At 41.3% G+C, this 26,321-nt stretch overlaps 1 protein-coding gene across 4 annotated transcripts in view; it reads right to left on the reverse strand.

Annotated features, from left to right (window-relative positions):
• Positions 1–26,321, reverse strand: part of MYO9A (myosin IXA) — a 1,257,959-nt gene that overhangs the window by 354,348 nt on the left and 877,290 nt on the right. For 3 of the 4 annotated variants that reach the window (XM_078685017.1, XM_078685015.1, XM_078685016.1), the window contains 3 exons: positions 22,458–22,557; positions 21,269–21,466; positions 4,560–4,669 (listed from right to left, as the gene is read on the reverse strand). In XM_078685017.1, the coding sequence (XP_078541143.1) occupies positions 4,560–4,669; positions 21,269–21,466; positions 22,458–22,557 (408 nt within the window). The remainder of the gene's footprint in view (positions 1–4,559; positions 4,670–21,268; positions 21,467–22,457; positions 22,558–26,321) is intronic. The other variant, XM_078685018.1, reaches the window with a different exon arrangement.

The following is a 26,321-nucleotide window of genomic DNA, read 5'->3' on the forward strand; positions in this document are numbered from 1 at the left end:
TGCCTGTACGGTGCCGTGGCGCTGTTTGTTGGAACAGTGGCGATCCGATGGATTATACCTTGTGGCGGCGGCTGGGTATACTGGAAGCCGGGGGACGGCGACCGTATTTCTCTAAGGGGCCGCGGACCTCTGTTCTGGTGATGGTGGGAAGTAGTCCTGATTATGATTGAACCGATGTTTCATTGTGGCCGTCACCAGCTTCGTTCGCCACTTTCATTGTGGTAAAGGTTACTGCTTACACGGCGGGACTGCGGCTCGACGTGGAGGTGGCTTATTGATGGCGACACTGTGGACTTGTTCCCTGGGGGGACTTCCTGATGTCTCACGGCGGATCGGCTACAGGACAGCGTATTCCGTGGACTACGATCGGTGATGGCGGATTGCTCTTTTCATGTGACTTTGGAGAGGCTTTGGCTATTCCTGGACTGCCATGTCTGTTTCACTTTGTGATTTCTACCCCGGTCCGGCATTTTGGGGCGGGTGGGACCTGCATCATTGATCCTGTTTGCCCGTGAGAGTCGAGTGTGCTTAGGGCGCCATTTCTGCGGCGGGGGATGCGTTATGCCCCCCCCGTGGGTCTTGGACTGCGTAGTGACTGATACATCCTGTTTAAGTAGGTGCTCCCTATATTGTCTATTTGCTCTCTGACTGATTTTACAGGTGGGCGAAGGGGGAGGGAGGTTGGGGTTCCCGCACTGGGAGTCCCCCCCATGTTTCCTTCCCTATCGTGGGCTGTTGGTTATTTCTTTTACTTTTCCCTTTTATTTCTTTAGTTCTTTCATCTCTTGTCTATATTTCGGGTTACAATGGGCGACAGGCACGCTGCTGGGGGGGTAGGCCGTAGCCACATGCAGGGGTGCAGGGTGGGGGGATGGGGGAGGGGTGTTGTTGTTTTCTTCTTTTTCTTTGTTTCTATGGCCTTCTTATTTTTTTTGTTCTTGGCTATTTCTATTTTCTCCTTTTCTTTACTTGGGATCTTTGTGGGGGTAGTTTTCCGCACACTTGCGTTACCTCGATTATTAAAGGAGATTTAGACTGCTTTGTTATGGCGATTGGGAACTTGTTGGTGGGCGGACTGCTTTTTTTTGATTATCCTGGTACCGAGTGGAATCGTTACGTCCCACTGGCAGTTCTCCTGGACTACGATCATCCTGCTCCTCGAACTTTCCATGGTTTGTTTGATCTACATATCCTACCATTTCTGGAAAAAAAAACTACATTTTTACTGTATTTTGCTTAATTTCTGGGACCCCTCCAAGGGAATCCACAAACCCTGGGTACCTTTACAATCCCCATGATGTTGGAAGAAAAGGACGCAAAATTGGCGTGGATACCTTATGTGGTCAAAAAGTTACAGGGGCCTAAGCGCGCACTACCCCAAATAGCCAAAAAAAGGCTTAGCACAGGAGGGGGAAAAGGCCTAGCAGCGAAGGGGTTAAAAAGCTGCTCAATCAATTTTATTGTTGGTCTGTTATATCATGTGTTAATGTTTTTATATATGGTCCGATTGTTAAGATGTTTTAATTGCAATGATTGTTGTTAATTAAGCAATAAAGATCTTCATTCATTCAGTCTATATGGTCATTCAGCAGTCTATCCTTTAGTGGTAACGATTCTGGTCCGTCAAAACCCAGCAGTATGGCCGCCATTAGAGCGTGTTTAATTTGTATATATCTATACTTCCCGGAGTCTGCCATGTCATATTCTTTTCATTTGTCATCCAATCGAATAACCATCCATTTTGACCATAGGTCACCCACTCTTGAGATAACGATCATGTCCCATTTATCAAACCCTGGACAGTTAATCACTGTACCTAGTCTTTCTGCTGTAGTGTAGTTCCTATATTCCCAATAGGCTCTGCGCATTGGAATAACAAACGATAGATTAGACGTAGGACTGAGGTCGACTAGGTCTCTATTGAATATGTTAGACTTAATTATGAATGCCAGCTAGCTCAGAGGTCACTAGAAACTTTCTCGAGTGAACAGGAAAGAGTTAACTTTCCTGAATAGACAAGAAGGGATTAGTTTCTGACAACCGCATAAACATGACAACTTTGCTCCCTCCAGAATAAGGAGTATATCTCCAGAGTCGCGGAAACAATAGACAGCTATTTTACTCAGTCAATCGTGCATGCTTAGTTTCACCAGGAGTGCAGAGAAATAGAGAGACGGGCGTTTTCAATAAAAGTGGTTATTTATTGAGCAGTCTTCTTTCTCATGCAAGAGAAGTGAATTGCCACAATTGCAATACTTGTCATAAAGTAAAGTGCGTACAGTAAAAGGAGTATTATGAAATAATACTGTAAAGGCATTTATATGGTTTCTAAGCGATAAGATACTTAAAACGATAAAATACATGCAATGATAAAAGTTGACTAAACGTACTCAACTGGTGTTTCTAAAATACGCCTACCCCGGTGTACCTAACCTAAGCCTAGTACGTGGGAAGGAGTAAGTGAGATATAGTTTTAGTTAAGATAGTTTTGCCAAGAATCTGAATCAAGAATTCTCTAAGGATCTAATCAGCTCCGTACCTTGGTTATAGAATGAAGGAGATCTTGTATCTCTTTTTCAGGACTCAATCTCCCAGCAACCCGCAAGGGTGACTGGAAACACTGGAGCTAGATTTCTCGGCAGGAGAAAAGACAGTGTCTCTCTCAGTGGGTCAATGGGAGGGTCGGCTTCCTTCGGCACTCGTTACAGCAGGGCGTCGGGTAAGTAGATAGCCGATCTTCTCCAAACCACCGTGTGTTTGCTTAAGGCAGATGCTGGAATATTTATACCTGGAAGGTGCAGAGTTTGACGTAAGGTTGGACATAAGACATCACTAAGAACTCGCAGTTCTTTTAGGACTCCAGGAGTTCTTGGACAAATCAAAACAGAAGCAGGGGGAATTCCCGGGCTGCTGGAGGCTTGGTTAGTTTAAAGAACGCGTTGTACTTTCTAGGAGTCTATGGGAGTAGCCTTGCCGTATTTGGACTGCATTGGCCATGACTAAATATGGATATGATTCTTATGCCTTTATAAGGATATGATTTGTTATAACCACATAAGGGCATAAATCGGGAATATTTAAATAGGGTCCTAGATACTCGGGTGTTTGCTTTGGTATACCTCATGTGTTATGACTGGGTCGAGGGATGTAGAGGTAATGTTATGATTACTGACTGGTAATCCTCATACATCAGTATCAAATGAGATGTACAGGCACAGTTATTTCACATTTAAGAAGATATTGGAAAGGGAGGGGGTGAGTATTCAGTATAGTCCTTATAGTACCTAGTGATTATACTTTGTTCTGGATTGGAGGTAGGGGATAAGAACAAAAACTAGCGCTGGCACGGTGTGGCATAAGTGCAACTAGGAGAGTAAGAATAGCAGATGTTTGGTGTTGGGATGCAGGTTATTGGGCTAGGATAGAAGAGGTAGTTGGGGGGCAGAATCATTAGTTGTCTTCTATACAAGTTTTCATTTCTTGTGAATTTACTTGTGTGGACAACCAGCAAGCTTGAGTTATATGAGGTGTGCGTAAGCTTAGGAAGACTGCACAAGATTCTAGTGGTAATGTTTAGGATCTTTTCAAGCAGGGCCAAAGAACATTAAATTGAGACTCACTAATAAAATATTACAGTAGCTCAATGGGCGAAGGAAAAGAGTGTTGATGGAACAGGATTTGTTTCAGGTGTATGTTCTACTCTTGGCATTGTGCAGTAATGGCTTTTGTAATAAATTATTGTACCTTTATGACAAGGTATTTAGGGGTCTCCTTAAGGGCCAGAGCCAAGAATAACTTGGCTTCCCACTCCCTGATGGACTTCAGGTTCATGAAGCACAATAGTTGCATGTCAAGGAACTGGAATCAGCCCAGTACAACCTATAGATCTAACGGAGGTAAAGAGGGACATCTGATTGAGGGAAGGCTGATGCCTAAATTTGCATTTGGCTAACTTAGGAGATGACATAAGCCTTTCGCTGGTGTTGTCACTTCTGTGTACGAGGAGATGTAAATTCAGTTAGATGGTCCCACCTGGCAGTACTGAAGAACTATTGGTAGAGAGTTTTTCATATCCAGTCTGGCACAATGGAGATATTCATAAGGTAAGGAATTTGCAGAATGTATGCATAAAAACAATGACTATATTCAAACAGCAGTTCACATTCCACTAATGTCTCTAACTGCTGATCATTCCTGCAGGCAAAGAAATGTTCTCCAATACCAATGTTGCTATCACTGTAGAGTTACATATTTGGAAAGAAGTGACGTGTAAATTAGGATTTAATTTGTCTAAGGAATATTAGAACAAAAAGTGTGCAGTAGACACTACAATGTTCTGAGAAACCAGACACATGGCAGCAACATAAATAAATCATATTTTTTGTTACCTAAACCCGGTATTGGTCTCATTCACATTCAAACCTGTTACCTACTTTCATATGTTGAGTAGCAGACAATCTTCATCAGTGTTTGGACCTGCACATTTATTTGGCTTATCCATTCAAATAAGCAAGCAGATGAAGAAAGATAAAAAAAAGAAGATTCTGGTAAAATCCTACCTGCCATCAGTAAGAGAATTTTTTGGAGCAGCAGGCAGTTTGGCAATCTCTCCTTGAGACTTGGTCTTAAGCAGCTTGGCTGGTTCTTCAGACGTGGAACGCAGCAAACTCTACAGAGGTTAGAGGGACATGGTTTTAAAAATATAACAAAATGAAAACTGAAGTTTTATAACAAAAACATCATGATAAATTCAACTTTAGTCATGCGAGAAAAAAATATCGACCAGTTACAGTAAACGAAAATTCTCTCCACTAGCCATTACTAGCATCAGTATAACAGAGTCCAAGATAGTTTTCAGACTAGACATTGTCATAGTCCAGACGATAACTAGTTATTTAGAATCCACCAAAACCAGATCACTCAAATTTTCTAATCAATCTCTGTCCCACCAACAGGTCGTTAGTGACTCTGTTGAACTTTGTTACACACAAAAACACTGTTTGATCTTGGACAAAATTCAAGTCCGTTTTCACGGTTTGTTTCCAAAAGCTCTGACTTGATACTGCGGTGTTTTGTGTCAGTGCTTCTGAACTGGATGGAGTGTTTGATGACCCAGGTAGTGTGGCCTATATACTGAGTCGGAAGATCAACCAGTGGTTGGAACAATCTTAGCGATGCACGCTGGCTTGACAGCTTCAGTGTCATATCCGATTTTTCCAGTTTCAGGATCAATAGGATTTATTTTGCCATACTTCAGTTTGAGGTCAGTGTCTTCTCTGATCTGATTAAATTTTCGTACCAATGTTGATCCTTTTTCTGAGGCAGGCCCTGTTTTTCTAGGTCAACCTTCAAGCCCACATCTCTTTTGAATGCCAGGACATAGATTTGGAAGCATCATCCCCTCAGGGTCACCTTTTTAGTCGAGTGTGGGAAGCCTTGAGGTCGAGCCTCAGATCAATGTGTTAATATATTTTTTTAAGGCTGATGGCAATAAAATATTTAACTGTCTCAATAGCAAAGGCATCAATGTGTCCTTTGGTTTCGGTACTCAATCTTTCCTAGCAGGCTCTCGCGCACACATTTTGTAGCCTTTTGTTGGTGTTCCATACCATATTTTACTGTACAACCATCTCTCTGAGAGAGATCTGTTGCGAATGACTGGTGCTTCACCCAGATCAATAATAATAATTGGCTAAGAGCAAAGCTCTTTTTCACCTGTTTCAGGGGAAAAAACACTTGGAGGGGAGATCTTCTGAACAATTAAGGGAGACTAGGATACGTTCTCCTGGAATGTGAACAGGATGGGCTCGACAGTATTCCAGGGAGCTCCCTGGAATATTGTTGAGGCCATCCTGGCTTTCAGCATTAGCAGCCAGGAGGAACCCAATGACGAAGCATGTCACTACTAGAGTGAGTGAGGGTTGTATACAATAGAAAGCATTTCTTCTCCATTGTATTTTAAGATACCGAAGACGGTAATTCTACCTGTGGTTCTCGCTCAGCGTATGCAGACCGATACTTAATTTGTTTTGAAGACCAAAGAGTCATCATGACCCCAAGGTAAGCAAAGGCCACAGACCAAACGCACGACTTTCCAGGGACAGTGGATGTTACACTGGGGAAAAATGTAAAAGGGTCATTCAATATCAAAACACCTGCACCCCACTCCTTAAGATTCTCAAATGACCTAATTCTTTTCTGAGGCTCGTTGGCTGTTGTTTTCTGTGGTGTTTATGCAGAAATGTTTCTTTAGTTGTAAGCAACAGGTAGAAAATAATCCCAGGGGTATAAAAATAAAGTAATCAACTAGAGAAGTCAGAGTTCCAACGCATTATCAGCGTTATGGTAACGTGCATGAATCTTTCAAGTTGTGGAGTAGGAAAAAAACTAAGAGAAAAACAGCATGTAATATTTTGAACCCAACTCTAGCTGACTTGAGTGCCCATATCATAGGACTCACAAAAGGCTAATACTTCAATCAGTCAAATTCTGAGCATTTGAAAGTGAAAGTATGTATAGGGATGTGTAAAGGAGTTTTGGTAGGTGAATACAGAAAAAGGATATTGGATATGAGAAGGCAGTAGTAAAGTGAAGGTGATAGAGAGAAATGTGGAAGGTAGGTAGGGAAATTGAGAATGGTGTGTGAAAGACCGAGATGGAAGGGGAAAGCTGAGGAAGATTAACAGACAAAAAAAGAATAGGGAAACTAAAAGAATAAAGAGGTGTTCACTGATGACTAAATTGGCTGCGTGAAAGGGAAGAAAGATGAAGGGAGAAAGTGAAATGAAGAATGACAAATGAGATGATAGAAGGGAAGCTGAGGAATATGAAGAGAGGGACAGACAGGCTTTGGGAGAGCAAAATGGAAATTGAGGGCAATGGTGGAAAAAAGACAGTGGATTAAAGAGTAATTAACATAGAAAATAAGGACAGATAATTAAGAAGAGAAGAAAAACTATGTTAACTAGAGATAGAGGGATGTACAATACAAGAAAACTGAATGAGAAGAGAAAGACAGAATGGGAAAATGTCACAGATCTCAGTAGGGGTCTACTGGAGCTCTGCTTGGTGTTAGCAGAAGTTCTGTGGGGTACCTGCAAACGGTCTTTGGAGATACTGTAATACTTTTAAATGTCTGTATGTCCCTATATTCATCCTATTTCACACCACTAACGTGCTACAATGTTTGCAGCAAAAAGGATGAAGCACAGCAGATCAGCATTTTGCCCGAGGAGCCCTATGACACTCAAGGGGCAAATTTTTGAATAACTGATTGATCTGGCCCTACTAGGCGACCACACTACAGTGGCATGACCTACACACTTTGGAGCGTTTTCAGGAGGGTGTGATACATAACCACACCTGCGAAGAGCACAGTCATTAATGTATTTCATTCCATCCATATGCAACAGAATGCCATTTGATGTCTTTTCCAGTTTTTGTAAAGTGATATATTCCAACCCATCCATAAACAGCACAATCACACTACAACCCCTTACAGTTGAAGAGTTTGAGTTGCCAGGCATTCCACAGTACAGCAGAGTACAATTATAATCTTGTATCATTATAGCAGAAAATGATTACAGAGACTATCTTAGATAGTGCAGCAAGCGCTCTCACAGAACTTTAAAGAGACCCACCACCACGGAACAAACACAGTGAATTCCGACAGTATGCAAAACAGAGTAAGATTATTTGGCATAGCAAGATATCCCACAGACATTCCCAGGCAGAGCAGGCTGAGATTCCATGGACACTTCAAGACACAGCAGTTGAGTTTTCACAACACTTGTATGGAGAACACATTGAATGACAATCATTACTAGAATGAGAACTTGTATGTGTAGGGGTGCTGAATATCACATCTCCTCATAGATATTAAAGAGTGAAATTTTCATTACCGTCCAGATAATACAGAGGATGAGCTCATGTCTCAAAACACGAACAACGAGAGGCGATCTCAAATCCCCATCTAGCAATAGAGCCTGCTTAACAAGTCAAAAAGTAAAAGACAAAGGGGACCTCAAGAAAATGCAATACAAGGTGAATGAGAAAACTCTGCCCACAGCAAATTGCACTCCCAACACACCAGTCATCTTCCCAGTGTGTAATATTCTAAATGAACAGAACTTTAGACTGAAGAATGCTTTACAAGAGTCACCAATTTAATGTAAATGTTATTCTCGGAATTAACAATCAAAATACTTATATAACCTGAATACATGTATTATAATTTCGTCATGTTCATAAAGATAGAAAGCCAATGTAAAAAAAAATAAGCCTAACACATTTTTGTTAAATACAAATGTGAGGTAATATCAGCCAACACATGTTTTGAAGCTTATGTAATTTCTGAGCAAGCACATCAACAAGCCCAAGTCCTTCTAAACATGGGCTTATTCCCATTCTTACATGGTTTGATACGCCTGTCTGACATTGTTGTAGTTTTTCAATTGTTGCCCTTGTATATTTATATATATTTTCTTTTATATTTGTGGTTGTTTCCTTGGTATTATTTTACTTCAACTGACACTTGATGCAGATTGTTTGAGTTTATCTGCTCTAATTTCTAATGAGGTGCCTTGGTCTTGAAAAGGAACTGATGGTGTATCAGGTGCTAAACTATACTCCTTTATTATGTATCAGTTTTACTATATTTCAGTTAATAAACTATTTTAAGGCTACTTCAAAAGTTACATTTTAATTTTGGAAGTGGTACATGTGCTATTTATGTAGGATCATTTAGGTCATACTAGTGTTATAGGCTGCAATAGATTTCTCTTTTTTACATCATCTTGTCACTTTCTAAGTATCCAGTTAATATTGCCAGTGTGGTGCACTGGTTAGACAGAGAATCTGGGAATGTATCCACATATTTTAGATTATTTATCGGTAATGTAGTTGCCACGTAGGGTGAGAAAAGGATTTTTGAACAGCACTACAGTCCAACGACTGAATAGATTTACACACATTTGGCAGAAAGCTAGAACTTTACCCAGAACGCATGCCTTTTGTTATTTGGTGCAAGTCTGCTAAGTAGTTTTTAAGAAGTTATGGTCTAATATGTTTGTATATTTGCTCTTTGTCTTACCGAGCTGGAGGGTTGCAGGCGTGTCGACTACAGTCGCCGCCCCACCCCTCACTCTTGTGCCTCCGGTCTGCCACAGCTTTGCCGATTGTGTGGAGAGGCTCTACTCCACCCCCACTTCACCCTTATTCGCGCTTTCCGCTTCAGGCTAGCAATAAAAATCCCACGCTATGACGGACGTGCAGCAGACGGGCGCGCGCCACCAGCGCACCAAAGGCTAGCCCGTCTGCGCCCGTACGCCGCTCGACCGGGCCCAGGGGCTAGGAACCCCCTCCTTCACGCATAGGTCTTATAAAATATACAAGCGATTCTGGGCCCCTCCAAACGGTCTGATCCTGCAGGGACTGTAAGAAATGCGGCTTTCGGTTGCTCCCCCCTAGAGACAAGCTCGGATCGGTCACCAAAACTTTTCTCTCTTCTTGGAGTTTTGGATTAATTAATGCCAAATCTATTCCTATGTATGCTCTTACCATTAGAAATCTGTTGGAGGAGGACACCCTGACGTACTTTTCGTAACTGAAACTTGGCTCAAGAATAGCTCTGACCCACAGACATCAATCTGGCTCTCCCCCCAGGCTACCATATTAATAGAGTAGATCGAGAAAACAAACTGGAGGTGGGATAGCAATTATCCTTAAAACTGCATTTAATTGTTCCCTGACGCCTCTCTCTCTTCCAGATTGCGAAAGCGCGCAATTCGATATTACACTTTCACCCACTTTTACATATTCTGGCATTCTGGTTTTTTGACCGCCAGGCCCTCGCCCACTTTCTTAGATGCTCTGCCAGATACGCTAGCTATTCGTTCCCTAACGAAAAATCACATTACACTATTACACCTCAACTTTAAATCCTTGATTGCCCGCCTCCAAAAAGGCTACAGGATGATATGGAGTCCCTTCCGTTTACACAGCTAGTCTCATCCCCATCCCATGCAAAAGGGCACACGTTAGACCTCATTTTTTCTATTGACCCCCAGGTCCTGGTAAGAAAACAAGTTACTTACCTGTAACTGTAGTTCTCCAGTGTTGAAAGCCTTCATTTATTCACATACCTGAATCAGATTCACATACCTGAATCATTTCCCCGTCGTCGAGACGGGAGTCTCCGGTACATAAAAAGCAATGCTTAGTAGTATGGCCAACTGAAAAGAGGCTTAGGCCCATTTCTCTTTTGCAACCCATAACCTTTGTTATGTAAAAAAGGACCAAACTTCTCCTTTGGACAATTTTTATATCTCTTAGATGAAGTGAAGGACTCCTGGTCACTATCACTAGAGACCACCTCCTTTCTGGCCTTGATTTTCTGAAGCCATATCAAAAGGCGTCCCGCACGATCTCCGAGGGTCTTGCTAGAGAAAGTGCGACATTTCCTTGCAGTCCTTGGCTTGGTGGTGCGGATAAAGACAATAAATGCAGTCTTCATGTGAGTCATCAGTGTAGAGTCCCTTCTTATAGAAGGTGGCACAGGCTCTAAAAAGACCCTTCTTCTCTTTCCCAGACATTCTACAGAATGTAGATGAGAACAGGTCACAATAATCTCAAATCCAAGAGAACAAAGATAGAAATCAAGTTCCTATGAAGCTGGATATCCAGAGTTTGAGCAGAGCTCAAAAGAGACTCCCTATCACAACGTGCCGGTAGAAAATCTGAGGAGCAGAAGGTTCTCTCAGGAGTTCTGATTGGCTAAGGGAGAAGTTTGGTCCTTTTTTACATAACAAAGGTTATGGGTTGCAAAAGAGAAATGGGCCTAAGCCTCTTTTCAGTTGGCTATACTACTAAGCATTGCTTTTTATGTACCGGAGACTCCCGTCTCGACGACGGGAAAATGATTCAGGTATGTGAATCTATGAAAGCTCCAATACGGGAGTAACTAATGTTATCGCAGTACCCTGGTCCAATCACTGACTTATTCAGTTTGGATTTCCCAATCTAGCCACACAGATCAAGGGCATGGCTATGCCCACTGCCACTACAAGTTGGTCAAAAATAGACCCAGATACCTGGGCAAACATCTTGAGGAACTCAATGTCACCGGTGGATGGCAATATAGAGGAGGACTACCAGCAATTGGTCAGTCGCTGGAGTCTTGTGCTCCTTTAAAAAAGAGGCCTAACCAAAACACCCAGTCTAGGAACACCCCATGGTACCATAATCTCCTGCTTACACTAAAGAACCTTTGGTCAGCGCGGGGAAGTCTTTGGGTAGCCAGGTGCTATATAAATCGCAAATCAAATGGTTTGGGATTGTGGGCTACAGAAGGCAGTTCTCGGCAGGGGTGGCCATCCACATGGAGTTGGGAGCATGGCCAATCCCTTGCCACAAACAGTCAAGGCCGAGCGTGGCAGAGGGTTAGTATAGCTATGTATGGTAATAGAATATTTCTTTAACCATATAATTCTAGTTAGGTACAGTAATAATAATATGTTACTTTGCAAAACTGAGAAACTCACTGAAAAACTTACGGTTAGAGTGATGTTATAGTTATGTTATAGTTCAGTGAAAATGTCAGTTTAAACATAACATTTTAAGCTAAAAAACCACTGAAATTCATCAGGCATATTTATTTCAAGTTACTATAACTAAAACCTTAGCCATGCACTGCTGATGATTTCACATATTACATCACTCACAACATGTTCTACGACATCATTGATAACATGGCCGATGACTTCTGAAATAACATTACTGAGCATGGCGGGGGCGCGAGTCACAGTTACTTAAATTTCAGTGTATTTTCAAGTTTAAAATGTTAGGTTTAAACTGAAATTTTTACCTAACTATAACACCACTTTAACCTTTGGGTTTTCAGTAAATATATATCTCTATAAATATATATATTCTGGTGCCTCCTCGCACAGACCGTGTTACTGAAAGCTGACACCAAAAGGAATTTACTCAATAAAACTGCTCTTGTGCTACCGCTGATGCACAGGAAAAGGGGGTACCCACATTCTAACATTGAATAAGCCAAAAGGAAAGCAAATGCCAAATTAAGGGAACAACTGGTCTTTGAGAGTAACAATAAGAAACCACAGAAATCTACTCAATTTAGATTAATCACTACTTTCAACAAACAGGAAGGAGCTACCCGTAATATAGTTCAACAGTACAGGTACTTTATAAAAACGATATATTAATTGGTAAGGAAGCCCCTAGAATGCCAGGTCTAACATTCAGGAGGGCAAAGTCTATGAGATGCTCCAACAAAAATCAGTCCTGAGTGTAAGCAACAACAAAGGAAGATCTTGATAGGTAACATAAAATGCTTCAAAAAGTGCAGTACGTGCAAAGCCTGTCAGTATGGTGTTAATCTAAAGGAATATGAATATGAAGTTTTTTTACTGACAAACCGATCACATGATATATATATATATATATATATATATATATATATATATATATATATATATATATTCTGTGTTGCCCATGTAAACCTATGTATGTAAGAAGCACTACGCTGCCTGTGCATCAAAAATCTTACAACATATAGGAGCGATTAAAAGCAAAGATAGAACATACCCAACAGTTCATTTTGAGGAAAGACATAATAGTGACGTGGGAGGACTAGAATATTTTGTGGTTGATTCTGTGCTGAAAACTAACAGTGGCGGCAACAGGGAGAAAAGTTTGAGACAGCTAGAATCCAGATATATTATAGAACTAAACACTAAGACACCTTAGGATCTGAACTGCGAGAAAGATTTCCATACCTACCTGTAGACTCACTCTATGTCTTCGATTTCTTATAACTGTGGAGAGGCATTTAAAAGGTTTTAATTGTAGTTATACAAGCACAACAGCTATTAGGTTTGCGCTGATCACTTTAGTGGGGACATGGCAATAGGAAGAATTAAAAAGATTACAGTAGCCTTAATAAGTAATGTAATTTTGAAGACAGTAATATTAAGTTATGTCCACTTGGACTCAATTCCAGATATGCAATTGGAAGGGCAATGCTGAATATGTTTGCACTATGACAAAAATGCTTAATGTGGCAGTATGTGCAATTGAACGTGTGTTTTAATTTTATAGTTTTACCATGTGGAAGTGTGCTACACTGACATTAGAGAAATAACACTGCTTTTGCAATCTGACTGTGCTTTTGTGACACTACTATGTAAAAGCCTTGCCCACTTGGGCCAAATTAGCTGCATAAAATTTCAAAGGCAAATTTAAGTATTTTTGCACATCATGTAAAACAGGCAAAAGCATATAACTGTGATATGAAATATGTTTTCATTTAGTTTTTATTACAATTTAATGATATCTGTTTGTGCAATATTGTCTTTGTTTAATCTGTGTAATGTTATCCATGGGTGTAAGCCTTCTACTGTCAGAGCACAGAAAATGATGTACTATCGGCAAAGACAACACATAATGTAGTCGGTCTACTTTATCCCTGATAACGTAGTTTGTGTGAACTTTATAACGATGTAAACAATATGACGTCTCTGTGAGTAAAGCTGAAGGGTATGCGAAACACATCAGCAGTAGCCCAAGAGCACTTTACAATAAATCTTTATTGTGCAACATCCTTTTGGTATCAGCGTTCCTTGACACGCAGTTTAAGGAGGCAGCAGAATGTGATTGCGGAAAGTGCTGACTACGCCAATGACCAGACGCCCTTCCTTCTGGTGCACGGCGGTGGGCATCCCTTTCGGGACGCAGAATAAGGAAAATGCTACTTACCAGTATGCATCTGTTCTTGGCATGTAGAGCTGCAGAGTTACACACTGTGCATAGATGGTCACCTAGTGTTGGGCCCAGATGTTTGCAGTTTGTTTTTGTTGTGGAAAAGTCTTTGGAAGTCACAGGACAGGTGACTCCTCCTTTGGATCATACTGCGCATGTGCATCGGCTCAATCCCCAGATTGTTTTTCGCCAGTAGGAAAGTGATGGGGCTGTACAAGAAGTAGTGATGTCCATGTGATTTGTATCTAATTAAAATAATACCGGAACAGATAAAGGCAGCTGGGGAGGCGGGTGGGCGTGTGTAACTCTGCAGCTCTACATGCCAAGAACAGATGCATACTGGTAAGTAGCATTTTCGGTTCAAGGCATATGAGCTGCAGATTACACACTGTGCATAGATTGTATAGCAGTACCCACCTTTAGCGGTGACTACCCGTATCTGTTGCAGTTGTTTGAAACAGAGTTTTTAGTACAGCCTGGTCCACAGTGGCTTGTTGTTTAGTTTACACATCTACACAATAGTGTTTTGTGAATGTGTGCGGTGTAGACCATGTAGCTGCTTTGCATATATCATCTAGGGGAATGTTCCCTAAGAATGCCATTAAAGCCCCTATTTTTCTTGTAGAATGGGCTTTTGGAGGAATTGTTAACGTACGTTTGGCTTTCTGGTAACATATTTGTATGGATTTAAAAATCCACTTAGCTATCCCCGATTTTGATATGGGGTTGCCTTTATGTGGTGGTGAAAAAGACACAAAGAGTTGTTTCGTTTTACAAAAAGTTTGTGTCCTTTCGATGTAGTACAGTAATGCTCTTTTGACATCCAAGGTGTGTAGAGCTCTTTCTGCGACTGCGCGAAAAATACGGGCAGCTCAACAGATTGATTTAGATGGAATGGTGAAATGACTTTTGGAAGGAATTTAGGATTAGTGCATGGAACCACTTTATTATGATGCATTTGCAGAAAGGGTTCTTAAATGGTAAATGCTTGTAGTTCACTGACTCTTCTGAGAGAAGTAATAGCTACTAGGACAGCTACTTTCCAAGTTAGGAATTGCAATTCACATTTATGTAACGGTTCAAAGGGAGGTCCCATTAACCGTGCGAGAACAATGTTTAAGTTCCACACTGGTGAAGGTGGGATTCTGGGAGGGATTATTCTTTTGAGTCCTTCCATGAAAGCTTTAATAGCAGGTACTCTAAAAAGAGATAGATGTTGTCTATTTTGTAAATATGATGCAATGGCAGCAAGGTGTAGTCTGATAGACGTGTAAGCTAAATTACACTTTTGAAGGTGTAATAGGTATCCTATAATGTGTTGAATAGACACATCTAAAGGATTTATGTGGTTGTTTTGACAGTATATCACAAACCGTTTCAACTTAGCAGCATAACATGCTCTAGTAGTGGGACGTCTGGCTTCTTTAATAACGTTCATGCATTCTGGAGGAAGGTTGAGGTAACCAAACTCTATGACTTCAGGAGTCAGGTCGCTAGGTTGAGCAGAGCTGGGTCCGGGTATTTGATCTCTCCATGGTTCTGTGTTAAGAGGTGTGGAGATAGGCTTAGTTTTTGGTGTGGTACCACAGATAGTTGCAGCAGCGTGGTGTACCACGATTGTCTGGCCCAAGTTGGAGCAACTAGAATGAATGTTAGGGAATGTTGCTGTAGCTTCCGTACCACTAATGGAAGTAGTGGGAGAGGAGGAAAAGCGTACACAAATTTCCCGGATCAGTTCATCCATATCGCATTGCCTTTGGACAGCGGGTGTGGATATCTGGCGGAGAAGTTTGGGCATTTTGCGTTTTCGTGGGTGGCGAAGAGGTCTATCTGAGGTTGTCCCCACATTTGAAAGAACGGTTAAAGAACTTGTGGATGAAGTTCCCACTCGTGGATCTGCTGTGTCTGTCGACTTAGCAGATCTGCCATGGTGTTTTGCACTCCTGGAACGTGTTGGGCCAAGAGGAAGATCTTTAGTGGTATAGCCCATCTCCATATCTGCTGTGCTAACAGAGAGCTGCAGAGAGTGTGTTCCCCCTTGTTTGTTTATATAATACATGGCTGTCATATTGTCTGTGCCAGCTAAGACAGCTTTGCCAGATATTTGTTTTTGGAATACTTTTAGGGCTAGAAAAACAGCTAGTAACTCCAAGTGGTTGATGTGGAGTAACTTTTGTTGCGGTGTCCACCTGCCTTGCATGGTGTGATGCAGTAGGTGAGCTCCCCAGCCGGAGAGCGATGCGTCCGCTGTCAAGATTACCTGAGGAACTGGCTCTAGGAACAGGCGACCATTTGATAGGTTTTTAGTACTCCACCATTGCAGAGAGCGATTAGTCCGACTGTCTACCAACAATAGGTTTGTTAATTGACCACAAGCCTGGTTCCATTGGCGTGCTAGGCACTCTTGAAGTGGACGCATTTGCAGTCTTGCGTGAGGTACTATAAATATGCAAGATGCCATCATTCCTATGAGCTGCATGAACACTCGAGCTGGAAGCGAGTGTTGTAGTTTGAATCTTGTTAGGAGAGTTTGTACACTTTTTATCCTGGTTGGAGAGGGATAGGCTAGTGTTAGTTGGGTGTTTATTGTAGCGCTGAGATATTGTTGTATGTGTGAAGGTTGGAGATGTGACTTGATGTGGTTTACTGTGAATCCCAAGTCGTGGAGCAGTTGAATCGTAGCGTGAGTGTATTGTACACACTGGCTGTATGAGCTGGCTTTTATGAGCCAGTCGTCTAGGTATGGGAAGACGTGAATATGCTGTCTTCTTAAGGGTGCTGCTACCACTGCTAGGCATTTTGTAAACACCCTTGGTGCGAATGGGAGCACTTTGAACTGGTAATACTGCCCGTCCAGCACAAATCCTAGATATTTTCTGTGCGCTGTGTGGATAGGAATGTGAAAGTAGGCGTCCTTGAGATCTAGAGTGACAAGGAAGTTGTTTGGTAACAGGAGCGGAAGGACTCGTTGGAGTGTGACCATATGAAAATGATCGGACTGTATGTAAACGTTTAGAGTTCTGACGTCTAGGATAGGTCTTAGAGATCCGTCCTTCTTTGGGAATAAAAAATATAGGGAGTATACTCCTTTGTTTTGCTGATGCATTGGGACTATTACTATTGCATTTTTGCACAGGAGGGATATCTCTTCCTGCCTGAGCAGTGACAAATGTTCCTGTGACATTGGACGCTGCCTGGTTGGTATGTTTGGGGGGTGGATGTTAGTTCTAGACAGTAACCTGACTGAATTATTTGAAGCACCCACCTGTCTGATGTGATGTTTTCCCAGGCTGGTAAGTGTAGTTGTAGTCTTCCCCCGACAGGAGTGGAATGGAGCGGGGGAAGGGGAGGGGAGTCATTGGGCAGGGGTAGAAGCAGAGCGGGAGTTGTTGTTTTTACCTCTGCCCTTATTGTTGTTACCTCTGTAACCACCCCTTTGGTGACCCCTACTATAGGTGGGTTCTGTGGGGGCTTTGTACGAGGTAGTAGGTGTGTCAGAAGAGTATCCCCTGGTGGTGCCTCTGTAAGATGAGCGGCGAAATGAACGTCTGGGAGCCTGCGACTGCCGGGCTCCCATAAATTTGGCCGTATCTGTATCCTTTTTCATCTTTTCAAGGGATACATCTACATTGGCTCCCAATAAGTTTTGATCATCAAAGGGTTGGTTAAGTATAGCACTTTGAACTTTAGGTTTGAACCCTGATATGCGTAGTCAGGCATGTCTACGCAACAAAACACTGGTGTTAAATGCTCTGGAGGCAGTGTCTGCTGCATCAAGTGGACAGCGAATGGAGGTGTTTGTAATATTTCTTCCTTCTTGGATAAGTTCATTTGCTCTATCTTTGTACTTATCAGGGAGGTGCTGCATTAATGATTCTAATTAGTCATAATGTGCCCTATACTATCTTGACAATAATGCTTGTGTATTGGCAATACGCCACATGCTTGCTGCTTGAGTCGCAGTTCTTTTCCCCGATGCTTCAAGTAGCTTAGACTCTTTATCTGGTGGGGGGGCTTCACCTGATGTTTGTGAATTTGCTCTTTTGCGTGCATTTGAAACACAAGCGAGTCTAGTGGTACTGGGCCTTTAATATATGCTGGGTCTGAAGGGGCGGCTTTATATTACTTCTCTATTCGTGGGTTTATGACCCTAGTTCTAACTGGGTCTTTGAAGACTTCAGGAGCATGCTTAATCACTCCTTTAAGCATGGGTAAAATGGATGAGGATCTTTGTGCATTATCAAAGGTATCCATTAGGAAGTCTTCATCTACAGGGTATGTATGCATGTCCACCCCATGATGCTGTGCAGCTCTGTGTACTAATTGATTGAAGCCCATAGTGTCTTCTGGTGGGGAAGGCCTAGAGGGGTATATGTCGTCTTGAGGGACATTTGGGATGTTTGGGGTGTTGTAATCATCCCACGGGTCAGGTGAGCCTGGAGGAATAGATGGATCATCTGGGTTACCCCCTATATCATCAGAGCTTTCCTCTCTGTGGTCATCATCTGGTATGATAGAGGATGTAGGGGAATGTTGTGGTAGGAGCACAGGTGGTGATGGCATGGGTGGAGGAGAAGGGGAAGGAGCTCTTAGAGGAGAGGTAGCCATGTCCTTTTTTGGATGAGGAGCCGGTGCAGGTGTATCTAGTGGTCTTTTTTTTTTAACTTAGAGTTAATCGACCAGTGATTGGGTCTTTAACTAGAGTCTTTTTTGCAGGGTTTGGGTGAAATAAGTCGTCTGCAGGAGGCTGATCTTTTGTTGCGGAGGGAGGTTTTGGCAACGAAGTAGCTTCTTTTGGTTTTTTGGCAATGTCTTTAACAGGAGAAGCAGGAGTCTTTTTCGGCTCCGATGGTTTTTCGTCTCCGATGATTTTCTCGGTTCCGCTGCATTTTTCGTATCCCATGTTTTTTTTGGTTCCAGTGGTCTTTTTGAATCGGAAGCGTGTTTGCTTGGTTACGACCTGGGTTTCGGTGTCGAGGGAGTAGCTGTATGTTTCAGCACCGATTGTTTCGATGCCGGCGTGGTAGGTGATGTTGTCTTTTTCTGTGCTGGTAGGTGTGCACCGGCACCTAAGAGAGGCCGACTCGAGCCCGAGTCGCCGGAAGGCTTAGCTAGCTTCTTAGCAGAGCCTGAAGGTGGGGCAGTAGAAGCAGTGTCTCGGTGTGCACCCGAGCAGGAGAGCGAGGGTGTGACCGGAGCCTTTTTTGACTGTGTCGAGGAAGGGTCGGGGTCTATGGTCTTACTTACGACCCGCTGTGCTGGAGTGATGTCCTCGACTTCGGAATCTTCTGCCTCGGAGTTGCTGTCGACGCCAAGTTGTTCTGGGACGTCGACGCCCTCTGCAAAGGTGTTGTCTGGAATTGAAGCTGAAGATCTAGCCATTGTTCTCCTAGCTCTTCGGTCCCGGATCGTCTTCTTGGAGCGGAAAGAGGCACAAGCGGAACAGTCTTCGGCCTCGTGCTCGGGGGAGAGGCAAAGGTTACGCACCTCATGAAGGTCGGTGTGGGGAAACTTCGAACCACATTGAGGACACTTTTTAAATGGCGTCCTTTCCATGAGCTGGAGTGGAGGCCTAGTTAGGCCCGGAGGCCGTCGTCGATGACCGGAATCGAAATCTTCGACGTTGAAGAGTAGCGTCGACTGGAAACGCGTTCAAAACTAAATTCTGGAAGCTGGGGAGGATTGCCCGATCTAAGGAAATCGGTTCCAACTCGGAGCGCTGGAAACACATCCGAGCCCGGTGGCGGAAAAAAACAATCTGGGGATGGAGCCGATGCCCATGTGCAGTATGATCCAAAGGAGGAGTCACCTGTCCTGTGACTTCCAAAGACTTTTCTACAACAAAAACAAACTGCAAACATCCGGGCCCAACACTAGGTGGCCATCTATGCACAGTGTGTAATCTGCAGCTCCTATGCCTCGAACATAAATAAATGAATAAATATATTAAACTGAAGGTGTGCCATGGGCCACATTTATGTGCTTCTTTCTTCAAGTTGTGGCATCAGGATAGGTAGTTTTTACTTTCTTTTGTTACATTTTAGGTTAAAATTGAATAATTCCATAGGAAGAGTTCATTAAGAATTTATTGATAGAGCGATGAACTTTAGGCTTGCTGCAACAGCTTTAAATTACCTTTTGGTACGAGATGTATATTCTTCAGTACAAGAGATTATATTACTCTGGCCACATAACTGAATTTCAATTTGCTAGTTTTCAGTATTAAATTATTTCCTCCCTTCTCTCCCCTTTTTGCATTTGTTTTTTCCATCTTACCATTCTATTTGTCTCGTTGTCCATTTCATGACCATTCTTTAATTATCCTATGCACAATTAAATCCTTTATGCATTTAGTGAACATGGTTCTTTATATGAATTCTGTATACGAAGTACATGTAGGAATTTGATCACCCTTCTTTATTTGCACGTTAACTAAATGTGTTTGTATAATTAAAGTTTAATAAGTGTCTTTACATTATTTTATTTCCATGTACCAACAGCTGTTCAAACTGCTATCACATATCTGATGTACATATCCTAAAACATCCCAAATATGTAAAAAAAAAAAATCCCCCTACAAATGTTTTCCATTGTTTAAGTTTTGAATTACACATGTTTTACAATATTGTTCTATTTTGTCTTTGTGGAGCTATAAAACACATTTTGGCTGCTCTAGCTCACATTTCTACTTTTCACAAAGGTGTTAGCATAAAGTTTTAATTAGCAGTCTATGTTTATGAGACTAATGAAATTATAATATGTATATTTATGTATATTTAAGTCCATGAGTATTATTTACAATAATTGTATACATTTTGTAAAGCTTTCTACAGATTCCATTATTACGTGCCTCCAAAATTGGCTGATCAAAATTGGATCTCTTTTGTGGAGCAGCATTCTAATATGTTCTATGTATAGCAGGATAAGCACAGATAGCACCTTAATGTAAAGAAGAATAAAATACTTTCACTACATCTAGTTACAGCAAAGTGGAACTGTACACTGATTTGTTGTAAGCAAAAATGTATCCTATGGACGCTTAAGTACAGTAAAAGGAGATCTGACAGCCCCGCTTAGAAAAGTAAATAAGAATGGTGTACCATTGTCCTTTCTAGGTACACTTTTGTGGTACTTTACCATCTTTCTAAAGTATCCTTTAACATTTGTAATTATAGTTAAGAAAAAGTGAACACTGCCACAAGGATTATGGAAGTGAAGTCTCAAAGCCTGTGCTAGATAGGACAAAATGAGATCCTACACCCGCTGAGTGTAATTATAGAATGGGATTGTATTCTCATCACCAGAGTCTAACATATCCCATGTTAATCAGATCCACTTAGAAATAGAAGGGCAAGGTCCATAACCCTTGGCATGCAGCAGAATTCACACTTATAGGCTGCCTCTTAAAAGCAGCACTGCATTTTCTAGCAACAGCTGCATGGTTCCACATGTTGTTCTTGATAGTGTGCTGGTGACTTGTTATTACCATCTCAGAGTCACTGTGATAGGCTGCTGACCCCAGCTGCAGGGGATGAGGCTGCTCGGGAGAGATCGGGGACTCAGGATGCTCATCAGAATCGTCCTCCTCTGAGTCTCCCTCCCCAGCAGCAAAGGTGCCTCTAGTCAAGAAATCCGAACGAGTCCTCGCCATGCGGGCCTTCTTTTTATGGGCCGCAAGGGACACCTGATTGACCAAATAATAATAAAAATAAATAAATAAAACTTTGAATGAAAACAAAATATAATGAAAAATGCCTGTCAGAAATACACAGCAGGTATTCAATTGTAGGCAAATTATACAAAGATAATTAAAAGGATAATCAAAGGGTAAAAATGAGCTAAATGAGTTGATTAGTACATTTCATTCTTGTGAGTGTTTAGAGACACAATCGAGCAGCTTGTGTTACCTGTTTTATGACCACTGAAACAATAGATCTCAACACTAACGTAGATTTTTTTTACAGCTGGGATTTCCAGATTAACATGTCATACCACCACTTCTGGCAACAATACAAACTAAGAGCGATCGATTAATTTACACAAATTAGGAAATCTGATTACAGTCTCAGAGCCACCAGAATATGGAATAAGGTGGGTACACTAAGCAACTATAAAGTGTAATATAGAGAACCAACACAATACCTAGTACAATACCAACTTACAAAGTACAGTGAAACTGTACTATCTTTCTGCTCATTGATGATAGAGCTGAGCATTTTACTTTACATATAAATCATTACCATAGTACAGGGGGGGGGGGCCTTTTTGCAGCACCAAGGCCATCTCAGTAGCATGATGGTACATTATTTGAATTATAGATTACATCCATAAGAAGGTGTCGCATTTTGTGACCCAGGGCACACGATCACTCTAGTGCCTCACCGACATCATTATCTATCAGGGCACACCGTAGCTGTTGTCTGCCCCAAGTGAAAGGTTTTCATGGATTATTATGTATTATCGACAAATATGGAACCCTGGTACACTGATTCAAATCATTTGAACCAACATTCTATTTATGATCTTGCAAACAAGCCTGTACTACTGCTGCTCGCTGGAAACACTACTGTCTATGCAATTACAATTAGCTAGGCCACTGTCTACTGCAATGCATTTTGGCACTCTCTTTGAGACTATCTTGCAAATATTCTGGTTTCCACAATGTTGTTACTCACCTCGCCTGCGCTGGACAATAAACCCTTTTCTGGTTTCTTGGAAGGGCCATCTCCAGGACCGAGCTGTTGACTTGCTTGCTTGGTAGATGACATGTTTAAACTGTCAACAAACAGAAACAAAGTGGAGAAGTAATACATATCTACTGCACATTCCTATTGATGTAATACAATAATATGGACCTCTGCAGCCCAACTGAATGTGGTTATTATTAATTGTCAAACACTTAGGATTATTTTGATTGGCCACATCACTGCTCTCATCTGCTCTCATTTTCAAAGGCTATATTTTCTGAAGTAAGCTAAATGCTCAACTTTAAACTTTGCTATTCACCTCGGGTATTCCTCTTCAGACTTAAAGTCTATGTTAAGCCCAACATATTACAGTTAATATAGCGATAGTACAGGAAAAATGTGGCACTTCCTGGATAAGGCGCCAGTCTTCAAATTAACAGATTGGGCTACCAGTTATAATATACTAAAGTGGCAGCCCCATCTAGAACATAAACCCAATCACACTTAAACAAAAATATACAAGTATCCCGAAGACCAATTCAATAAATCCCATGTAAATATCTCATTCTAAGTGTCAATATTGGGCGTCCAGAAGTATATTTTGGTTCCATTGTCTTCTACTGTATGTCCAACAGGTGAGTGTTGTTTTATCTTTAATATCATAAAATAATCCTCTGGCAGATAACTGCAATGACTCTTCTTGTATTCTCAATGTCAAGTTTATTTAGACAATTGCAAAGTTACATAAAACCATTGCAATAAGATTTAGAAGATATAAATACACTATTACATGATAAAATTAATAATTCTAAAAATAAAATATTTACAATCCAATTTAAAAGAATTATAATGGTTAAGAAGAAAGTGAAAATTAATGCTTCGAAAAACTTGTCCCTTTTAAGTGATGTCATATCTTAATACCCTTACCGTTTAATAGTTTCAATGACGGTATGTTGCGTGCAAATCTGTCTTTGTAGGCTCACTCAATGCTCAGCTGCCACTGCTCATTGCCAGCATTTTAGCACAACAAGAACCTCTGGGGCCTGACCAGCATAATATAAAACCTCAAATAAATAAAATATAAACCGATCTACAGATAAACAATGGAGCAGCTTCCTCTTTCCTTGTTTGTACAGTTCAAACATTCCTATGTCACATCGACTGTGCACTGTGAAATATGAAAATGATTATGTGTGAAGCTATGCACTGCAGTGTTGATCTCTGAAGAATGGGAGCTTTCTCTTGATTTCGTTGTTCCTTTAGTATAGGTGAACTGCAAGACATATCTTGAATCTACTTACTGTCTAAAGCTTGCACAATAAAGAAATAAGGAATACAAAAAGACAAGTGACTGATAATACTGCAAAGCATGATGAATATGTAAGACATATGTCCACTTAAGAATACCATTTCCCACTTCTCCTGTCTGCCTGGTACCTTTTCTCAAGCTTAGTGTTGCACATGAAGGAACACATATCTTTGAAGTTACCTGGAAGTAGAAGGTGCAGTTCAGGGCACAAGACAATGAGCCTTGAGAAAGCTTATGCTCTACTACAAGCAACAGTTAGGGCAACACATCTGATTTGGAAACTGCAGCATTGGATGCAGCAGTGACCAAGCATGAAAAGTCAAAGGTCAAACTTCCATGTAGCAACCGGCTCAGTCCCTTTCAATTTTGATTACCATGATGAATGTAGGAGGAAGGAACATTACTCATGAGAGGTCATGTCACAACTGCTGAAACCTGAGCAGTGGGCGCATGGCATTAGATTATCAGGGGAAAAGTAATACGTGGGTGGAGTGGAGGATGTGTTCCAGCTTATAAAACAGTGAATGCCAACAAATGACGTGGGATGGATTAATGGACACTTATCTATAGTGTTACTGTTCTAATACTTAAGAATTCAGGACAGAGGTTTTAGGTGGGATAATTACCTCAAACCTTGGTATGATTTTCAGTCTCCCTAGTGCTGAATTAAAACCCTATATTGTTGTAAGATTGAACAAAAAAATGTGTGCAAAAGACGTCAGCAAAAAAGGTGCAAAAGGTGAAAAGCTTGCATCAAACATCTAGCACTATTGAAATACAGATGACTGCAATAGAAATACTAAGACAAGGTACTGTCCATTAGAGTTACCAATTCTGGGCAGAAATGGGAGGACGTACAGAACAAGATTGCTGGATTGTTAAAAGCATCCTGATTCTCAAATTTCCAAGTCTGTGCAGTGCTGATCATTTATCATCACACGGGAAGAGTGGAATGGCTTAAAAACAGGGCTAGAGAAAAGAACATGGACGTTTTTGGAAGCTTTGTCTAATACAATGATGCATACTTCGGAACCACAAGTAAGGAAACAAATGCACAACCCTTACCACCAAAGAACAGGCCCACAAGTTACTGCAAATGGATAAAGTAGTCCTCACCATCTTGATGCTCAAGACAAAGCATTGACGTGATCATTAAAAATAGGTAAGTCCATTGCAAAGACTAGTTTTTTTCAGGACCTGTGTCACAAAACCATCATAAAATACATCATTGCAATCATCTTATTGACACTTATAAAGAAAATGCTACTTACCAGTATGCATCTGTTCTTGGCATGTAGGGCTACTGACATTCATATCTTTGCATAGATCGCCGCCTAGTGTTGGGTCCGGATGATTGCACCTTGTTGTCCTGGAAGAGTCTTCGAAGTATCACAAGATAGGTGACTCCTCCCTTGGACTACAGTGCGCATGGGCATCCACTCCATCCTCAGATTGTTTTTCGCCATTGTGGCCAAGATGGAGTAAAGTAAAAGATTGCCATGCAAAGAAAATCCTGCAGCTGTGACAGGCCCCGGGGAGAAGGGTGGGCGATATGAATGTCAGCAGCCCTACATGCCACGAACAGATGCATACTGGTAAGTAGCATTTTCCGTTCGAGGCATGTGGGCTGCTGAATTCATATCTTTGCATAGACTGTATAGCAGTACCTCCTTTAGCGGTGGACACCTGCCCCAGCTGCAGCAGTTTGAAAGAGAGTTTTGAGGACAGCTTGGCCTACAGCAGCTTGCTGCTTTGATTGCACATCTACACAATAGTGTTTAGTGAAAGTGTGTATGGTAGACCGATAAACAACCGCAAAGGTGCACCACAATATTCTTCAAGATACAAAATTATTAATGAATCGCGGAGAGGTGATGTTTTTCTTGTTTTTTCAAAAAGTCTTTATTTTCAATCGTTAACACCGTACAGCCGACGCGTTTCGTCCCGTTGGGACTTCTTCAGGGCTGTTAATACAAACATATTTACAATAACAATTTTTTTTAATAAAAGACATATATTACACACAAAGATTTGACAACACTTACATAGACTCAGTATACAACCCGAGAGAAGTAAGCTAAACAAACATGATTAAAAAGCCTATATTTAAGAACCAACATATACAGACATAAACAATAGGCCTAATTTCACATTTAATTAAAACAAAGATTGCTAAAAAGACAGCCGAAAGATAACAGGAAAGGTGGTTTCTTAAGCCACATAGCAAACATGTTACTAATGTCTTCAATAGTGTAATAAAAAAAAAACATTTAAGCTGGATAAGTTAGAGGAAGAAGAGCAGCAGATAATACAGAACAATTAAGGCTCATATAAGTGTGCCTAATTTAGAAATCTGAGTCTGTCTCAAGAATATTTAACGTGTGATATTAGACAAAGGTGTGGAAAAGAGGAAACAGAAAGGCTAGAACCGAGGGGACAGTGAGAGGTAAGTCTTAAATTTATTCAAACAAAATACCTTATTTACTGTAAAGCAATGCTTCCAAGTCAATCTTCCACGTTAAGGGTCTATATGGCGCCTATCC

Source organism: Lissotriton helveticus, chromosome 3_2, assembly GCF_964261635.1.
Source record: "Lissotriton helveticus chromosome 3_2, aLisHel1.1, whole genome shotgun sequence".
Taxonomy (NCBI): domain Eukaryota; kingdom Metazoa; phylum Chordata; class Amphibia; order Caudata; family Salamandridae; genus Lissotriton; species Lissotriton helveticus.